The 20,117-nt window shown below is 39.1% G+C and overlaps 3 protein-coding genes across 4 annotated transcripts; 1 reads left to right on the top strand and 2 right to left on the bottom strand.

The window, feature by feature from the left end:
• Positions 1-100: 100 nt before the first annotated feature.
• On the bottom strand, positions 101-4,899 carry LOC128450524 (phospholipase B1, membrane-associated). Its single transcript, XM_053434033.1, has 9 exons — positions 4,857-4,899; positions 4,695-4,775; positions 4,429-4,494; positions 2,683-2,774; positions 1,785-1,866; positions 1,518-1,619; positions 1,338-1,433; positions 821-892; positions 101-706 (listed from the first exon to the last, which is right to left on the bottom strand). The coding sequence occupies exons 1-9, from the start codon at positions 4,881-4,883 to the stop codon at positions 590-592; spliced, it is 735 nt and encodes a 244-aa protein (XP_053290008.1). The 5' UTR covers positions 4,884-4,899; the 3' UTR covers positions 101-589.
• Positions 4,900-8,817: 3,918 nt separating this feature from the next.
• LOC128450523 (dr1-associated corepressor) lies at positions 8,818-12,152 on the top strand. The gene is made up of 6 exons (XM_053434031.1): positions 8,818-8,960; positions 9,896-9,968; positions 10,569-10,662; positions 11,023-11,136; positions 11,242-11,341; positions 11,796-12,152. Exons 1-6 carry the CDS (start codon positions 8,919-8,921, stop codon positions 11,820-11,822), a joined length of 450 nt encoding a protein of 149 aa, XP_053290006.1. The 5' UTR covers positions 8,818-8,918; the 3' UTR covers positions 11,823-12,152.
• A 76-nt stretch (positions 12,153-12,228) lies between these two features.
• LOC128450522 (activator of 90 kDa heat shock protein ATPase homolog 1) lies at positions 12,229-17,084 on the bottom strand. 2 transcript variants are annotated; one of them, XM_053434030.1, is made up of 9 exons: positions 16,873-17,084; positions 15,768-15,955; positions 15,421-15,506; positions 15,194-15,311; positions 14,847-14,938; positions 14,599-14,727; positions 14,174-14,275; positions 14,004-14,055; positions 12,229-13,225 (listed from the first exon to the last, which is right to left on the bottom strand). In XM_053434030.1, exons 1-9 carry the CDS (start codon positions 16,950-16,952, stop codon positions 13,053-13,055), a joined length of 1,020 nt encoding a protein of 339 aa, XP_053290005.1. In that variant the 5' UTR covers positions 16,953-17,084; the 3' UTR covers positions 12,229-13,052. The 2 variants fall into 2 exon arrangements, with proteins under 2 accessions (XP_053290005.1, XP_053290004.1); XM_053434029.1 differs by having other exon boundaries at positions 15,421-15,503; positions 15,765-15,955; positions 16,873-17,080.
• Positions 17,085-20,117: the final 3,033 nt, after the last annotated feature.

Genomic DNA, 20,117 nt, shown 5'->3' with positions numbered 1-20,117 from the left:
TTCTTACTGATGATCATTACTTTTTTGCTTCTTATACAAAAACGATCTTCACGGTTGTATTTCAGTTTGAGTTTATTCAGATAATTTGCACCACAGAAGATTCCAATGTCAAGTTTGTCCTGGTTACAGACACACAACACAGGCTCACGTATACACAACAACATTTACAAGATATTAAAGGACAAAATCAGAGCTCAACATTTGTCTATTTTCGAGATTTGATCAACAGCAGCAGCTTGTAAACGAGAAGATTCAGTAAATAATAAAGTTTTCAGGTTAATAACCGGATGTGGATGTGTGGACACATCTGTCTCACTGTGGAGTCAAACTTCTTTATTAAATTTGTGGAAACTGTTCGCAGAGATTAGATCATGATGTTTTTTTATATTTGACAAAGGATTTAATTAAAAATAAACTTAAAAACAATTCTGCATAATGAATGTAGTATTATATCTGACTTTTGTTTTTCTCATTTTTTATTTTCTAAAAGATAAATTTGATATTTCCCTTCAGACGTCCCTGAGTGTTTATGTTTGAGGGTCAAAGGCTCTTATGGATCTTAAATCTTTAATCCAGGTACTAAATTGAATTAAGGTAAATAAAACATGACGGCCAGAGACAGCAGAGACGTCAGCATCAAGGAGACACGACTCAGGGCCGGAGCAGACGATGCTACTGTGGGTCTGGTGTAGATGTAAGGGTGATCCTGCAGAAGAGTGACATATATTTATATATTTATATATATATACATAAATAAATAAAGACATGCGCACATCAACGTGTTTCAGGAACAGACGTGAACTCCTCACGTGTCTCGTACCTCAGGTGGACAGATGAGTTTCAACGGATCTGTAAACGTCTCGATCTTCTGTTTGGCTCCTTCAGGCTGGAACTAAGCACACAGTCAGTGTCATTACAATGTTGAGTTTCTATAGTATTTAACAGTTTGTTTACTTTAAATTCACTTTTAAAACAACCTCTGATGCAAACATTGATATATGAGTCTGATCCGCCTGCTGTGATCTCATCTTGGTTCCAGGTGACCTCACATGGAGGCGAGAGGCCATTACAGTTCCAGCTGACCTGTCACACACTTTTCATTGCACCATTGAGCCTGTGTCAACTTTAATATGACAAATATATATAATATTCATCAAATAAAAATCTGGATCTAGTGGCTTTAAATGTGGATTTCATAATAAGACTGTTGGGCCTGTCTCACTCTTTTCTAGTTTAATCTTAACAGCTGTACTTTTTAGCTCTGTGAAAGGTGCTGTACTAAATAACTGATACTTTCACAGTATAATATAAATATATATCAAATCTTTAAGCGTCACCATGTTGTTCCACAGTCCCTTGGCCAGCTCCTCGTGTCCCTTCACAGTGAAGTGGAAACAATCTGCCGTGAAGAAGCTCAAGTCAATTGTCCCGTCCTGAAGTCAAGACAGAAGGTTTTTTAGTTAATAAATGTGGTTATTTTAAAAAGAGAAAACTTTGTGTGTTTGTGTGCGACGTACAGGAAGTCTGGGTGGTTGTGCGTTCTCTAAATACGGCTGCAGAACAACAGCAAAGTCGTTTTTAAAGAAGCGATCGCTGTGCAGGAGCTTCTCTAATCGTCTCTGGAAAGAATCAATGTTAACAAAGGCAACATGTCATGAATATAATATAAAAATTCATCTTATTGGTCCACAATGACAGATTATGGATAATATTAATATTTCTGCTCCACTCTCCTGCTCGAGATTTGATCATATTTATCAAACACTTCACTCCTCACACGTCACCTGGAATTCAGAGTTAATCTCAACCAGCTCCTTCAGCTCAGTGGAGTTTTCTTCAGGTTGAACGAGACACGAGCAGAAACTCCTGTGATCAGATAATCCGATTATCACATGACTGGATCATCACTTCATCAGATTAACACTTCATCAGATTATCACACAACTGGATTATCATTTCATCAGGTTGTCAAATTATCAGATTATCAGATTATCAGATTATTAGGTATAAACTGTCGTCTTCTATTTTGACATGAAGCCGGTGAAGTTAAGATCCTGGACACTACAATGCTGAATATATACTACAGTGTGATTAAATACTACTGTGTGTATATGATTAAATACTACAGGATGTATATAACACAATATAAATACATATATATTATATGATATATACAAATAGTAATATAAAGATGAATGTAAAAATTTGTACATGATGAAATGAAGAAATGCGTTAAAAATAGATATAAATATTAGTATAAATATAAATATGTAAATGATGAAATAATAACATATAAATACTACAATATAAACACTACAATTCACAAGTATAAATACCACAGTATGTACATGACAAATACGACTTTATCGTCAGAAATAAGTTTTGAATAGAATGACTTCTAAAATATTATATTTTAAAAACTCTCTTAAAAAGGTAATTATGATATCCTGCTGGTTCAGGTTGAATATGAACATGAATAAGATTATAGGATTTAAAATTTGAGGGAAATGAAGCTAAGTGGCTGTTTGAGTGTTTAAACAGAGACTTATCTAAATAATAATATCTATAAGGGAGCTAGTCAAATCTTATATCAACATGATATAATAATTGAATCAAGATTAGCAGGTTGAACCAGAAGAAGAAGAAGAAGAAGAAGAAGAGAATGTTTGTTTTGTTCGTAACTTTTGAAGTTGACATCCCAGCGTCGGTCTCTGGACGTCTCTCAGGGGCTTCATGGGAAGAATCTGCACCACGTTCACGATGGTTCTGGGGATCTGAACCATAGAGAGTGTAAAGAGATCTGAACAATAGAGAGTGTGTGTAAAGAGATCTGAACCATAGAGAGTGTGTAAAGAGATGTGAACCATAGAGAGTGTGTGTAAAGAGATGTGAACCATAGGAGATGTGAACCATAGAGTGTGTGTAAAGAGATCTGGAACATAGAGAGTGTAAAGAGATGTGACCATAGAGAGTGTAAAGAGATGTGAACCATAGAGTGTGTGTAAAGAGATGTGAACCATAGCGAGTGTGTGTAAAGAGATGTGAACCATAGAGTGTGTAAAGAGATCTGAACAATAGAGAGTGTAAAGAGATGTGAACCATAGAGAGTGTGTGTAAAGAGTTCTGAACCATAGAGAGTGTGTAAAGAGATGTGAACCATAGAGAGTGTAAAGAGATGTGAACCATAGAGAGTGTAAAGAGATCTGAACAATAGAGAGTGTAAAGAGATGTGAACCATAGAGAGTGTGTGTAAAGAGATCTGAACCATAGAGAGTGTAAAGAGATGTGAACCATAGAGAGTGTGTGTAAAGAGATCTGAACCATAGAGAGTGTAAAGAGATGTGAACCATAGAGTGTGTAAAGAGATGTGAACCATAGAGAGTGTGTAAAGAGATGTGAACCATAGAGAGTGTAAAGAGATGTGAACCATAGAGAGTGTAAAGAGATCTGAACAATAGAGAGTGTAAAGAGATGTGAACCATAGAGAGTGTGTGTAAAGAGATCTGAACCATAGAGAGTGTAAAGAGATGTGAACCATAGAGTGTGTAAAGAGATGTGAACCATAAAGAGAGTGTGTAAAGAGATGTGAACCATAAAGAGTGTAAAGAGACCTGAACCATAGAGAGAGTGTGTAGAAGAGATGTGAACCATAGAGTGTGTGTAAAGAGATGTGAAACATTTGTGTATTCTAGTCAGTGCAGAGTTGTGGTCGTTGGTCCAGCCTGAAAATATCCTGATAAATATGATCCGTGCAGACTGACACTAGCTGCAGACGTCACTGATCCCTGAGGTTGAATCCTAACCGTGTCGTCGACCTCTGACCTTTTCACCCGCTGCCTCCAGTAGAGCACAAAGCAAGTTGTTACGCTCGGGCTGAAATGGAGATATCCGGAGTTCCTCACAGCGGCCGTCCCTCCCACTGAGTGGAAGGTATTTAAAGCTCTTCCCAGTACAGTTGTAACTCACTCATTCACCCAGAGCTTCAGGCTCAGGCCGTAAAACTTGGGCTCCAGTTTCTCGCCCAGGGAAACTCGGGGGAACTGGGACTGGACGAACTGGGATCTAACGACCCTCCAGTTAACGTACCAGCTGCTATCCCAGCACGGTCTGGCCCCAGAGCCACGAACTGTGTGTGCTCCAAACCATAATCTAAGATATTCAACCAACACTAACTAGTCATTGAGTCAACACTGGGAACTAAAGATGACTGAGTTTCCACCATCAGACTCTGGAACTACTCTGCTGAGGAGATTTGAGTTTTCAGCTCTTTATTCAGTAAACTGAACATTTCTGAGTTCTGGACATAGATCGTTAGAAAAGATGGACGACCTGATATTAAAAAGTTAGCGCTGTCTGATTGTACATGAAGGGTTCATATCGTCCCCCTGATGCTTTTGATTTCTTACTGATATGTTTATTAAATCTCACCTCATCCATCATCATGTCCAGAGCTTCTGTTATGTGGCGGATGAAACTGTCGGGGGAGAATAGAATCTGTGGAGAGATCGAACACATCTTTTAATTCATAACATTTAATAAATATCCCATTTTCTGTCTCAAGCCTTTATTAAATAAACATTATATTATCTTTAGTTTCCCAAGAATAAAGAGGAGTAGAAGAGGAGATGAATTATAATATTTATATATTTCAACAACAAATCCAGAATCTGAAAAACAGAAATCTGAATTCCCACCTTGTCTTTACAGTAATCACAGATGTCGTTCATGCCGATCAGCATCGTCACCACCTTCCAGTCCTCGAGGAAGTTCAGACCCTGGAGGAGAAACTTCTCATTTATCACGTTTACCAGATTATTAATCGTCTAATTAAAAAACGTCTGGACCTTGATACTCACTGGATACGACTTGAACGTGTGGATCATGTGTCTTATCTGATCGGACACGTTCCTGTGGACACACAGTGATGAGTCAGCAGCTTTATTAACATCAATAAAACTCTATCAGGTATTAACCAATTATTTGAAGCTGTAATTAGTCTCAGCTTAAATATATCAAAGGATTTTCTCAACTGCAAAATAAATCATATATTTCCCCCCAGCTCATTTTCAATGTTTTGGGATTAAACACAACTGCTGCCCCTCATTAGATCCTGTCCCACTATCCACCAGTTTAAATCAAATTTAATGTTAAATTAAATTTTGTAGAAAATGATTTTTTAATCCTATTCTCTGTAACTTTCACAGCATTATTTATTTATTCTTTTAAATCAGGCTTGATTTGAATTAACTCAACAATCATAATCAGAAATACTTTATTAATCCCCATATGGGAATTTGGGATTCTTACAGATGCTTCAACCAAAAATGTAAATATATAAAGACCTAGAGAATTATGAATAAAAATATAAGAAATATGAAAAAAATACAATATATATATAGAAAGAAGAAGAATAAGGATATGTTAAATTTGTATTATAAAGTATATAGAGCTGAAACATTGGTCTAAAAAATTTGTCATAAAAATAAGTATATATCGTCAGTGAGGCTGATGTTATATTATATATATATAAGTTCAACCGGGTCTCACAGCGTGTTGTGGCCGGTGACGGCGAAGTTGAATCCGGTCTCGTTGACGCTCGCGGGTCGACCGTGCATCGTCACCACCGGGGACGGACCCAGCAGTTTGGGATTGAAGAGTTTAAAAATGTCTGGAAACAGATTTCAGGATAAAGATGACTTCCTGAGGTCGGTGGGCTTCACACACACTCTACTGCTGTAGTGGACCTTTGAGTTTTTTATTCTTTTAAACCACAAAACACACTCACTACAACTTACTTGCCAGTGTAATGACATTTTGAAAAGTCCCGTAGCCTCCGATGCTGCAGAGAGAGGGGAGAGTGACAGGAGCTGTGAATCAGAACCATAACAAGAGTCCTAATAATAGAAAACTAATTTTCGAATTAACAGTATTTCTAATCTGACTGATAAGATAAGATGAGGGGAAATGAACTTGGACACAGCTGTAAAACAAACTGGATTAGTTAAAGTTATGTAACTATAACCTCTGACCTTTGACCTCTGACCTCTGGACGCCTATACAGGATGTGGAAGGAGGAGTTGTTTGTTTCACAGGTAGAAAAACACAGAGATCTCAGATTTACCTCCAGGAAAGTTGACGGAATTCAAAAGGTATCGAGGCGATTGTGGAGCCATTCGCTCCGATAGCTGTCTGCAGCAGGAGAGAGAGAGATTATTATGCAAATACAAATTAGAATATTAGATATCACCCATTAATATGATTGAATATGATAGATAGATAGATAGATAGATAGATAGATAGATAGATAGATAGATTACTTTATTCATCCCCGAAGGGCAATTAAGTCGTCATAGCAGCCGGTACATTTGAATACAATAAAATACAATACAATAGAATAAAATAAAAAATATTGAGGTAGAAAGAATAAAAAACAGAAACACAAGATAAATAGGTAGATAAGGTGCAGTGGCAGATGATGGTAATAGTACTGATGATATGATGGTAATGTTATTGTTAGACAGTATATAAAAAATAGTACAGTATATATAGTATATAATATAACATAATATATATTTATATATGATAGTAATTATACCAATATAATAGCAGTATATAGTGATAATGGCAGCAACAGTATATATAATAATAATAGTAAATATAATAATAATAATAATAATAATAACATGTACACATGTATAAATATGTGTATATAGACTTATATATACAAAGAATATACAAAGAGTATGATATAATAATAATAATTTAAATAATATTTAATACATTTGTCTGTCCACTCACAGTTAAAGAGTCTCCCAGAGCAGCGATGACTTTCACGTCTGCAGCTTTGACAAATTCCACTGAAACAGAAGGAAAAACATTCAAAAGCACTAAAACATTATAGAATAAGTTCTAAAAATAAAGAAGAGTTATTCTCCTGATAAAAATCCAGCATGATGCGTCTGCAGGGAATAAAAACAAAGCTTCATATTTCTATTTTTATCTGAATCTCAGAGATTCTTTTGTGCTTCTTTCACGCTCACCCATAAATCATTGAAAAACAGACATAAAAGAAGTCTCTATTCTCAGGGGATGTAAACCTGCAGTGCAGCTGTTCTCACTTCAAAGGGATTCGACCCCACAGATGTTGGAAGAGGAGACAGTTACCTGAGGAGGGGACGGCTGGAGACGGACTCACGTCAGCGCAGTGAAACAGAGGATGAAGAGGACGCCGGAGGAAATCTGATCCAGGAACATCCTGAAGGAAAGAGACCAAAAGAAAAAAAATTTTTAGGAGATAAAATTATTTTATGTGATTGTGTTTACATTAATTTGTTGTGTTGTTTATCCTTCTGATGTCTGGAGCGCACTGTGGATTCTGACACTTCAGGTCTGGATGTTTGAGGCAAATGACGACACCAATAATCAGGAGTAAACTAAATCCTTATACTCATAAACTGGTAGAGTTATATATTTTTTTTAAACGTTGGCAATAATTCCTGAAAGTTTTTTATCAAACCAAACAAAGAAGAGCAGAGGACGTTGCTCAGATGGTTCAGCCCCTATGAGGCCAACTGGGATTTACAGTAACTAGAATTTAACCATGAACCTAATTCTAAATAAAAAGAAAACACAAAAGCAAACAAACAAAATATATTTGTACTGTAAAATATTTTTTTTGCATCATCTATTTAGTCAAATCAAACGTTTTCATATCTGCGAACACAGACGCTGATACCAAAAGACTCATATCATCAGATTGTTATGGGCCCACCAGTGGAATAGTCGACCTTCTAATGGAATGAAACCAGTGTCCTCTACCAACTGGACTGGTTTTGTCTAACGTGTCCTCACTGACTCGTAGCAGCGGCTGTGTGGATGGAGACACTTCAGAATACCTGGTTGAGGACGTCTTCTCCTCCGCTCAGCGTTTGGCCTGCGAGAGAGAAATTACACATTTAGTTTCAGATTCTGGTCTCAAACTGGTTTAAGGGGATTATAGTGAGTTTCGCCATCAGGAACCAGAATATACAGACACACAGAAACCGTCCACACGTGTATTTAATCACCTACCGTTCCCTTGTCGAGTGGCAAACACACAGAAACAACACAGAACCCAGGTCAGCATGACTGCGTCTTTCTGCCAATAAGCAAGAAGAGGAATAATAATAGAGAGTTTTGTCGGGCTGGTTTGATGTCGTGTGACCTTTGCAGTGAATAATTATGAATCTTATCTTTGACCTTTGAAGCCTCAAGCAAAACAAAACGATTCGACACAGTAATAAACTGCAGATTTATCACAAAGAATATCTGCAGCCGAATCTTCCTCCTAATTTCTGCTTGTGTAAATAGAACAAGTCGTTAAAGAGGCTGTAAAACAAATGAAAGATTATTTATTTAATCAAATTAACTCAGTTACAGTTCAAACACTATTCATTTAAAAGTAAAAGCATATATCAAAACTACATTATCGGAAATAAAATATCTTATGATGAGATCATCTTTTAACATCTAATTCCTTTTTTTTATGTCTCACAAACTTTACAGCAGCAGTGAAGGGGACAATGAAGAGTAGTAAGTAAATAAATATGTAAACATGATACAATCTAAAAAACATATACGACGTAAACATGATATTTATACCACATAAGAAATATATGTACAATGGGAACAGGATGTAAACAAAGTATATGGGATGTAAACAACATATATACAGTGTTAAAACTATGTTGGTGTGAGATAAACAATGTAAACAGCTCCCGGGGTCACGCCAGGGGTCACGCAAGGGGTCACGGGCCTTGACCTCAGGTGTCATCCCTCGTCACGTGTCTTCCTGCCGCAGGTAAACAAATGGCCTCTGCGGAGCTTCCCGGTGAAAACATGAGAAATGTGACGGTCCGGCTCGGACTGAAGCGACCGAGATGCCCGGACACAAGCGGAAGTACAACGTTCGATTCCCCCCGGTGAGTGTTTGTTTCCTTTCTTCAGTACAGCGGAAGAAAACCATCGGAGCTAATCGGCTACATGCTACATGCTAACTGCTAACTCAAGCTAACAGCGAGTGTGGGAGCTCATGCTGCGTTCAGGGATAGTGGTAAATCCTGGTTGTTGACCAGACAAAGCAAAGTAAAAACCTGTCACTAGCTGTGGAGACCATGGTGGAGACAGTCTTTCACTTTATTCAGAGAGTGAACGAGGTGAATCCACATCAGCAGCTGAGGGAGGTTCAGTGTTCGTCACAGATTCACTGAAGCTGCTCATGTTTTTACCTCCAGTGTTGAAGAGAAGTGATCTGAAGTCTTTTGTATTTGACTTCTGTCTCGTCATGTTCATCATCTCCTCACGCTTAATGCTTTCTTTTTAAAATCAGGCAATATGCACTGATTAGTAATAATAGCTTGACTTTATGAATCTGTTCACAGCTGGAGGTCCTACATGTTGAGTCCAGCTCCTCAGAGAAGAGTCAAAACACCAGCACACGTCCTGAGGGAACATTTAACCATCAGCTACTCACAGGAAATAACAAATAGGACTGACATGTGGAAATAATATATTAATATGAGGAGTATATGTGGAGAAAAGCTTCAATAAGGTTATTTATTGTGTGCCTTCTCCAATCGGGTGGATTAAAAGGATTTTTATATATTTTTTATATTTAGGATGAGGGAATATATGGATCACGTGAGAAGAATATAACTTTATTCAGAGACTTCAAACAGCTATTATTAGGGCGGCTGCTGAACTTCTGCTTACTTCTGGGTCGTTTCACTCACTTAGGAACAAATTAAATGAGACCATTCAAACAGAGTTGAGGAGTTTACGAGGAGCACGTGAATGTAGCATCTTAACTTGTTTTTAAGTTCGTTGTGAGAACTTGTGTTTTTCTTGTTTATCCCAGAAACGCATCAAGACGATCATGCAGAAGGACACGGAGGTGGGGAGGATCGCGATGGCGGTTCCTGTGATCATCTGTATCCTTTGAACCTGCAGGTTCGGCACCTCTAGGCATGCTGGGAGTTGTAGTCGGCGTGCCACATCTTCTAATAATCGACATAAAAGGAGTCAAAGCTTAGTCTGAACGGTTTGCTGAATGTACGATTATTATTCCACTTGTTTGTTTTCATATTTTGAAGTTAAACATTTGTGAGGAATTATTAACTTTTCTTTTGTAGTTCTGTGAAGCAGTGAAAGCTCCATCCTTCACCTAAATAATTAAAATGAGACTTTAATTAAAAAGAAAAGACCTCACTATAATCCATTTAATAAAACTAATGAGAATATTTATAGTAAAAATATAGAAGAAAACAAGAAGTGATAACCTAAATTACTCATTTTCTATAAAATATAGTTAAAGTCCTGCATTAGCACCAAAATCTGTAAAAACGTCCCTGCAGGCGATAGAATCTGTCTCTGCTGAGAACCTGAAGGAAACGTCCTGTGGTCCCGTGCTGACCAGTGCCTGTGTGTGTATGTGTACATGAGTATGTGTGTATCTATATGTGTACATGTACATGTGTATGTGTGAGTGGCCTCGGTCGTGCAGCGGTGGCGTCCTGAACCTCAGAGATCAGCTCGGGCCTTGGAGATGTTCCTGAAGTCCCTGTTGACCAAGACCTGTCTGATAACTCAGTCCAACCTCACCACCGTGGTGTCTGTGGCTCACATGTGAGTACGTCCGCTGCGCCACCGTCACACTGCTGCGCCTGTTTATTATCATGTGCAGCTGAGGTCAAGACGAAGCTCCGTCCCCCGCAGCTCCGTGAGTTTACTTCCCCTCATGCAGTGTTTACATATATACACTGACTGACTGCTCCCGTGTGGTGCTGCTCCTCTCTCGTATCTGTGCTGACATTCACAAAACCCCCCAAAAAACTGAATCAGCATTTCCTACAATCTACAAATGAATATTCTTACTTCTGTCTTTTATTTTAGTTTGTAGTAAGAATCAGGAGCAGCATCTGTTTTTTACAGAATATGGAACTTGAGCCGTTTGTGTGTATGAAGAACATGATGTTGTTTTTCCAGGAAGCAGTGCATCGAGTCAGAGAAGCTCTTCCACTTCCTGAAGGAGCTGGCGGAGCAGGCCACGTCTGCGGCTCAGAGGGACAACAGAGGCCTGAGCATGTGGCCGCTATACAGGTAGAGACTGGTGATGAAGCTTTACTATTGATTCATCTGCAGCTTTTAAGTATTTATTAATTAATAATTATTATCAAGATGATTTTATTCTTATTCTGTTTCCAGGACCATACAGAGTGAACTCTCTGTTAAGAAGAAGCCAGATGTGGTCGACACGGGGACGAGAAGGAGCCTGGACTCAGTCGCCCATGACTCCAGCTCCAGTGTACGTATCCTCATAGTCCCCCCCCCCCACACACAAACCAAACAATGTTTGATCTTTGTACATTAATAGATCATCACAGATCAGACGCTTCAACATTAGGTTCTGTTTGTGTGTGGCGCCCCTGTGAGGCTGAAATGTTCATTACACTCAGGAAAACACTATTTTTACATTCTGAGCATCAAAGAAAAGTCATGATGTTGTTGAACTTTGATGTTTGTGTGTTATATTTTATCATAATTATTATGATAATATTCTCTCCCCCAGTCCATCAGTGCACTTTTAAATCCCTTCTCAAAACTCACCTCTTCATGACTCTCATTGTGCAACATGTTTTTATCTTCAAGTCATTCTTTGTTATCTCTTTCAATCCTCTTCTTCTAAAGGCACCGTTCAAACATGTATTATTTATTTAGTCAGAGTCTGTGACTGACCTCCTCCTCCTCCTCCTCTGCAGGAGTCGGAGCTCTACATCTGTTTATGACTGTGAGGAAACTGTTGACGTCAACATTAACGTTATTATTTTGGTTGTAAAATATTTAAGTTATTTATGTTTGATATTTTCTTGTGATTGGTCATATTGAGATTTTTTTTTCTTCTTTGCTTATCTTATTGTTTTCCAGTCGTAGAAGATGCAAACATGTGACCTGCAGCGACACTGAGCTAAGTGCTTGTTGAGCTGTAGAGCGCCCTCTTGTGGTTTCCATTTTGAGCGTTTGATTTTTAAAGCGCTTGTAAATTAATGTTTTAAAAAAAAGGCAGGAAACATTTGAAGATTGAAATGTAAAAAAATAAAAAATCTCTAAATGAATAACTTCATTTCAACTTTTACTGATCGAACAGATTTAATGAGAAGTTAAAAGATGTGTTCACATAAATAAAAACAAACATACAGGAGTCGGTTTATTCCCAGAAACGAATCTTTTTACATCATGATCGGATCACACGAGGAATAAATAGATGCACTTCGTACTAAAAGCATTTTTATAAAATGGAAATGTACATTTTTTTATGCCAAATAAAGTGAAATGTCTCTGGAGCTGCTACGCTAGCTACCTGCTGCATAAGGAACCGAAACTGTTGATGTTCTGACACTTTAAACATTTGAATTTTCCCGCTGAAGGACCAAGCTGCTCCGATCACAGACTGATGAGAATGTGCATGAAATCAGGTGTGAATGAAATAACAGAAAGTACAGTGCTGATCTAGAAGTGACCGGTTCTGACCCGGTGGTGATTCCTCCGTCTAACATGCATCGTGGCTGAAAGCATCTTCACTACAGTTACACGTAAAGAGTCAAATAAGTTCATTTTCAAAGCAACTTTTTTTTTTTTTACTTCAAAGAAAAGAAAAAACATTTATTTTTCACTCTTGCGATAATTACATATTTATAGAAGTGGAGGCCAATTTGCATTAGTGGTTCGATAAATTCTTCTTTGCTTTATTCAAATCATTTTTCCATCCAAAGGCACAGTCCATTTACACTCCTATGAAGAACTGACCCAAATACTGAAGAGGGAAACGATAAACCCCATAAATTTAAATAAGTTCAGAAATTAAAAACATCTACACTCACAGACAGGCGACACACGTTTGGTCTCACCGCGGCTGCGTCTCTGTCGCTAACTCGACTTTAAAAATGGGGGACGCCTGCTGCCAGAGAGAATCAAGAGGTCTGAGGATATGAGAAGCGAAGACAAACAGCCGGCCGTCTTCAGAAGAGCCGCGCTCCGTAGCCAAAAGTCTGTTTGATAGCTTCGAAGTAGTATCTCTTCCAGCCCTCTTTCGTCCGCTCCTCCTCGTGGTCCGGGACGCCCCGACAGTCCACCTTCAGCTCCGTCTCGCTGCTCCGGTCCTTGAAGGTCATCGTGATCGTGGCGTAATGCTCTGTGGAGAGAAACTCCACCGTCAGTGACTAACGCTGTGGTAAAGACTATTAATAACCAGCCAAGGACGTTAACTATCAAATACAACATAAATAGAATCTATTAAAAACATCGGCACTGAGACGGCAAACATTTTTTATATCAGTTGAGTCAAGGTTTTTATTTGTTTTGCAGAAAACCGATTCATGACTCAGCAGTCGAGGTCATTTCTTATTAAAAAAAAAAATTGTAGAATCATCGTCAAATATAAAAAAATTTGCAAATGATTGTAAAATAACCTCAACTTGTCTTTCTACTAATAATAATCTGAGTCTGTATCTTATCAGCTTCTATTCAAGAGTTGGATTTGGTTTGATTTGGAATTTGAATACCGAGTCGGGCTTCACTGAACTTCACTGAGCAGATCTTTATTTGCAGCGGCTCAGTTACTTCAGGTCACTGTGAATGTTTCAGGAAGAGAAGCTGCAACAAGCTTCACCACGAGAGAAAAGAACAGCTCGTTCCAAACAGGCCGGTTCAGAACATTCACTGGATTAGTTCCATTAAGATATATACTCGGTCAAGGACTCGAAAGCAAAACCCCCCAAAATATCCAAATTATAAGAATATCAAAGATAACCAAAGAAATAAACCTGCAAATGGAAATTGTCAGTAAAATGATTAATTGCTTAATTAAGCATTAGTCGTTTAAAAATATTCATTAAGTTCTTGTTGCTTAAATAAGAGAGAAAACTGTGTGTGTTAGAAAATGTCTCCTGAATATAAAGCAGTGAACGTACCAGAGGGCCAGTTGTTATACCTCCACTTCATTATTATCTTCTCATCAGGGACCTGGTGGCAGAACACGACATTTTCAGTTCAGACAATATGAAATAAAAGCTTCTTAATAAAAATGACCTGTGACTCTGACTGATCTTCATTATTCTCATGTTTAGAAGTTTGTTCTCACCAGCTCTGTGAATTCACCAAACACGTTTCCTTCCAGCAGACGGAACTTTCCTCCCTTCTGTCCGTCCACGGTGGCCGGAGCGTGAGTGAACGCCTGAACCATCTGCGTGAGCACACACACATTTCATCACACGGCTGAAATAAAAACACAGCTGCTGGTCGGATGAAGTCAAATCAAGTCTTTGTGGAGTTTGTGTAGCTTTCAGATTTTAATCTCTGAACCTCTTTCGTTGTCCGAGAGAAGGAAGTGAACATTTGTTAAAAACCTGAGGCTGACCTCGTGTCAGTCTGAAAACTGGGGAGCTGTGTTTTATGTTTTCAGGTGATAGTATAACTTCTGATGTGGAGCTAAGAGGCTCGTGTGGATGGAGGTCATTTTAGATTTAAAGCACGGCTGCAGCCTGAGGACTCGCAGGTGACGCTCACCTCCTGGTGGAGGAAGACCCTGTACAGGTCCGCTGGAGACGTGAGGAACTTTTCTCTCATGCTGAATTTACAGGTTGGGATCTTGACGCCGGTGTTGACTGGAGCAACTGAGCCGCTCGAGGAGGAGATCTGTTCAACAGAACCAGAAGTAGAAGGTCAGGTGAAGATCTGCAGCAGCACAGAGTGTAAAACACCACGAGGTTTCTGTTACACTTGTTTGTTTGTTTGTTTGTTGTTTCAGCACGAACCTGAGTTTTGTTCAGCTTGGCTTTGGACTGGGACGTGGTCTGCAGCTTGGACACTCCGTTGGCTGTCGGCAGGATCATCCCCTGAGTGAACTCTGTAACAACAGGAGATCAAAAGTTTAATTATAAAACTTTATATCACAATGGAAAAAGATGATAATGTGAAAATACAGGATTATCAAGACCAATATCAATGATCACAGATTTTTCCAATCATATTAATTACAAGTTTATACATCCAACTCAGGACAAGGACTTTGCATCCGACAGTATTTAGAAATTAGACGTTTTCTCTATTTGTGGTTGAATTTTAAAGATGGAAGCAGAACTCCTCGTCTGGTTTCACTCACCGGTTTTTAAGAAACCCACGTAGCTTCCCAGGACTTGACGGATCTTCTCCGCTCCGTTTGTTTTCATCAGGTTGGTCAGAGGCGTGTCGGGTTCGTCTTTGTCCAACGATACAGAAATCTGGACAAAGGTCACATGACAAGCATCAGCACACGGCTCGTACCCTAACCCCCCCCCCCCCCCCCGCTGTCAGTTAGTCACTGCGCACACAGAACACTGAGGAACTCACATCCAGATCCTCCATGTCGTTTTCATCCGACAGGTTTGGAACTTCCATCGCTCCTTTAACCTTGACTCCTGACTTTGTCTCTCCTGGTGAAACAAAGGGAAGAAGCCTCAGAATCAAAGCTGCTTCTTTTTTATTTCATACCGATAGTTACAAAAGATGTGAAGAGGCATGTCTGGGATCAGCTGATTTCCTGAACGAACCACTGGTGCATTTTTTAAAAGTGAGATACAAAGACACAAAGATCTACAGTAGACGTGTGATGAGGTTAGTTTCCTTCCATTGTTAGAATAATGATCAACTTCATGACTCAAACGGAACCTCCACACAGGAAGCAGCGTCCTCACCAGTCCAAGCAGCTTTCAGGTTCCACTCGTAGAAGAAGATGAGTTTCCCTTTGCGGTTGTTGATGGAGGCCTCTCCCTCCACCTTGCTGACCTCGGTCACCTCGCACGTCCCCTCCTCGTTCTCCACGCTCAGACCCAGGAGCAGAGACTTTAACTTGTCCGACGACCAGGAGGTTGCATCTCGCTCGGTCCTGAGGAGTCCAGCAGAGATCAGTGAGGAACACACACAGACCCACACAGGTAAACAACAAACACACACCTGTCTTTCCTTCTTTAAAATGGGAAACATGTTGATGAGCTGTCAGTCTCAGTTCATCTCCATTCACTTTAATGTTGTGCATGTATATGACACTTAAGGTAAAACTACACAATGTTCAACATTACATCAAATGTTATGAATTATTAAATCAAGATGTTATAATATTCTTCCTCTTTCTGCTCCTTTTCATTCAACATTTGAGGTTTTGTGTTTTAATGTAATGAATGAAATAAACTTATGCAAATAAATAATGAATAACTTATAGCTCATCCAGCCACTGAACTAAACATCACGACTCATTCTCAGATGATTCTTAGAACTGTTCAAACTACTGAAGCAGAGAAATAATGGATCACATCCCGGGAGCTGCGGGTCAGAACCCTCCAGTCACGTTGTGCATCGGGCTTCCTCACGTGTTCTGAACACAATCTGTATGAAAACCTACTGACATCAACATGAGGTTCGATTCACACGTGGTGCCACACGGACACACGTGCTGTGCGAGGCACAGACGGTCTGTTGTGTCCTGGACTCACGACCTGAAGGCTCAACCGCCACAGTGCATGCACAAGAAGCTAAAGCAGCTAGCCACACACGAAGCTAACCTGAAAGGGATGCTACCGGTGAGCTAATCGCGGCTAACAGCTTCTACTGAGGCGCTTTGATTCACGGATATCGAACATGTGACGCCGAGGAGGTGGTGGCACCATCAGGTCTGAGCAGCGGGACGAATTCGGGGCAACAGCCGCTTCGGGATGGGACTAAAACCAGCTCAGTGTGTGTGTGTGTGTGTGTGGTGTTAGCATTAGCCTGCTAGCTAACAGTCGGTGTCCTCTCATCACATCTCACCAGTGCCAGTTGTTGACATTAGTAGCATCGGCTCTTTCCTCCACGATCCAGCGAGGGTCCCCTTCTCCCCACTTCGCCATCGAGCCCGGTCAGCGACGCTTTGAGCGGTAACGGAGCAGGGAGCCGGTGAGTCTGCCGGTGAGTGTTCCCGGTGCACGTTGTTTCTAGAAGCCTCCGGTGGCTGCTGGCGAGATGGGGCGGTGCTCCCGCGTTAGTAGGCCGTCCGCAGAAAGTGCTGGAACCGGAACCTTGTGGAAGGAGGATAAAACGTCCTCTTCCGAAGAAAGGTTCCGCGTCAAACCGGAAGTCCTTTGAGGCGGGCTCGCAGACTCTGGCTTGAATCACAGACCGAGTATAATGGCTTCACAGGACAATATGAATAATACGAATAACAAGAAAATTAAGAATCATAATTCCATATGCCGGGAGTTATCAGCGCGATGACAAGTAAGAAAACTACTTTATCAATTTGATGACACATGCACTGCAAAAAGTTACAACACATGCAAATACAGAAAGTGTGTTTTCTTTACAAAAAACTTAATTTATACAGCTCAAAACATTACAAACTGCTTTACAGGACAGATTCAAATTAAATCAGTCAATTGTTAAAAATTTTAAATAAATCATTCAACAATATAAGAACAAATAAGACCCCGACAAGATGTTTTGAGAAGGGATTTCAAAAGATGTCCAATGTTCAGGCTGAGGGGCCCCGACTGCAAACGCCCGGGACCTGTGGACAGTCAGCACGGCCCTGACGAGGATCTGAGGCTCCTGAGCAGCACTTCATGTAGCTGGGAGCTGAAGTGCTTTAAAAGTCCACAGTAACATCTCAAAATCAATTCTAAAACTAGCAGCTAACCAGGGAACAGAGGCTAAAACGGGCCAGACATGATTCTGTCTTCCAGCGTTTGTTGAAAGCCGAGCAGCTGCGCTCTGACCCAGCTGAGGGCGTGACATTTATTTTTGGCCCACCCCTGAATACAATGAACTACAATCTGAACAACATGAAATAAAAGCATGGATGACCTTCATCCGAGTGAGAGAGACTATGATGTTTACCCGTTTGGTTTATCATGTCAACCTTCAGATGAATCTAGACTGTCCAAATACAAAATAATATGGGAAATGGTACAGGTTGTAATGTCAGTCTTTGCTCCCAGTCTTTTTGTGTTCATGTGTATGTTTGACACTATAACTGACTGTTATAATCCCTTTCCTATGATTTATATTACCTTTATATATATGTGCTCTCTGTGAGTATTATATATATATGTTCGATACCAAAAGTAAGAAAGATGGAGAGGTGTTGTTATTTCAGACATTCATTTTAGTAAGAATAATAATGACATCTAAAAAGTACCTGTAAGTCTAAAATGGCTGATTGTGCTCGGGGCTGGCTGCAGTACATTCCATAAGCCCCACCTCCTCCATGTTAGCAGATGAGACATGAATCAAAACAAGTCAAAGTACACATCAAATACATTTTATTTTAATACATTATTTTTCCATTTTAGTTATTTCTTATCACAGACATGATCAATCCATCAGTCAACCAATCAGTCAACCAATCAATACATCCATCAGTCAACCAATCAATCAATCAATCAATCAATCAATCCATCAGTCAACCAATCAATACATCCATCAGTCAACCAATCAATCAATCAATCCATCAGTCAACCAAACAGTCAACCAATCAATCAATCAATTGAAGGGCTCAATACACTATTAAAAAACGTTGGGATCACGTTATTATTCCACGTTACTGGTCCGGGAGGATTGTGTTTCAGTTTATCATTAAAACTCACTTAAGTTACCTGTGATGGATAAAACGTGCTCGATATCGTTTTGATCATTTAAACTGAGTGAAATCAAATATCTGACCCTAAACAGCGCCCCCTGCAGGGCTGGTGTCAAGCTTAATTACGGAACCCGTTAGATTTCACAACAGTGAAGACTAATGAGCTCTTTTTTGTTTTCCAACCAATTTTTCAATCGGTTGTTATGTGTTTGATATAAATCATTAATAGGAGGGCTGATTAGATTAATTACCGGGGGCTGAAAACCTCCGTGACAGAGGTAATTATCATCTCCAGCACGGATAATTACTGATAATCACAGCAGTCAGAGTGAAGAGTGCTGTGTGTGTGTGTGTGTGTGTGTGTGTGTGTATGGGGGGGTCTTGTTGTTAGAGAGAAATAAGACAACTGAACAGACTCGGATACACAAGGCCTTGATTCACAGTATTTACTGATTCATTATTTCAACTGCAATTTACAAACATAAAGGGGCATGAACATAATTAAACCAACACCTTAAATACATAATCCTACCACGATGCATAAAACACATTCACTTGTTTATTATGATTAGGAACAGTACTGTGAGTGATTGTACTTTCTCAACTTCTAATACACTTGAGCATTTCCATTTTATTCTAATTCACACCTCTACTGCCATTAGAACACGGTACTTCCTCCAATATTGCTTCTACATATTATAAAGAATTCTGATTCTAATTTTCAATATTATAATGAAACAAAGTATTTATACACTTTGTTATTACTACTTATACAAAAACAATTTGGAACCAGTGTTTTATCTTTGACAGTGCATCAAGAAAAACCAGGAGCATGTAACTATTAAATATTAAATACATGTAAAAGAGTATAAGTATATAGTATTAAAGTATAGTATAGTTAAGTATGGTATAAAGTATAGTATAAAATTGAAATACTCAAGTCAAGTACAATTACCTCAAAGTCTGCTTCAGGAGAGTACTTTTGTGGTACTTAGCCTACCAAGTAAACTTATTTAAGTACTATACTCAACTTGTAAGGTAGTACAATAGTACTTAAATGTTATGTTACTGCACACGTTCTCGACCATTACTACAAGACCTGGTTACTTCTTCCACTACCACTTTTAGTGTTATAGAGTGTAGTATTAAGTATTCCCACTGACTATTTCTATAGTGTAGTAATATTATTACTTATAAAAAAGGATAAATAATTCATCAACTACTTTTTATTGTTCTATTTCTATTATTATTCTATAATTAGAGTAAAAATGTAATCTGCCTTTAGCTGAAGAAATACTTTTTAGTAGTACTAATGCAAATACTTGAAAAGGAAATACAGTTAAATTACTTGAATAAGTGTAGTACAATCCAAAGTAACTCACTGTACTAAAGCATAGTTTTGAGGTAATTGTAGGATTATTGTACTTTAGTATTTAAA

This window comes from Pleuronectes platessa, chromosome 11 (assembly GCF_947347685.1).
Source record: "Pleuronectes platessa chromosome 11, fPlePla1.1, whole genome shotgun sequence".
NCBI classification, from domain to species: Eukaryota; Metazoa; Chordata; class Actinopteri; order Pleuronectiformes; family Pleuronectidae; genus Pleuronectes; species Pleuronectes platessa.
This window is presented reverse-complemented; position numbering and strand designations above follow the sequence as displayed.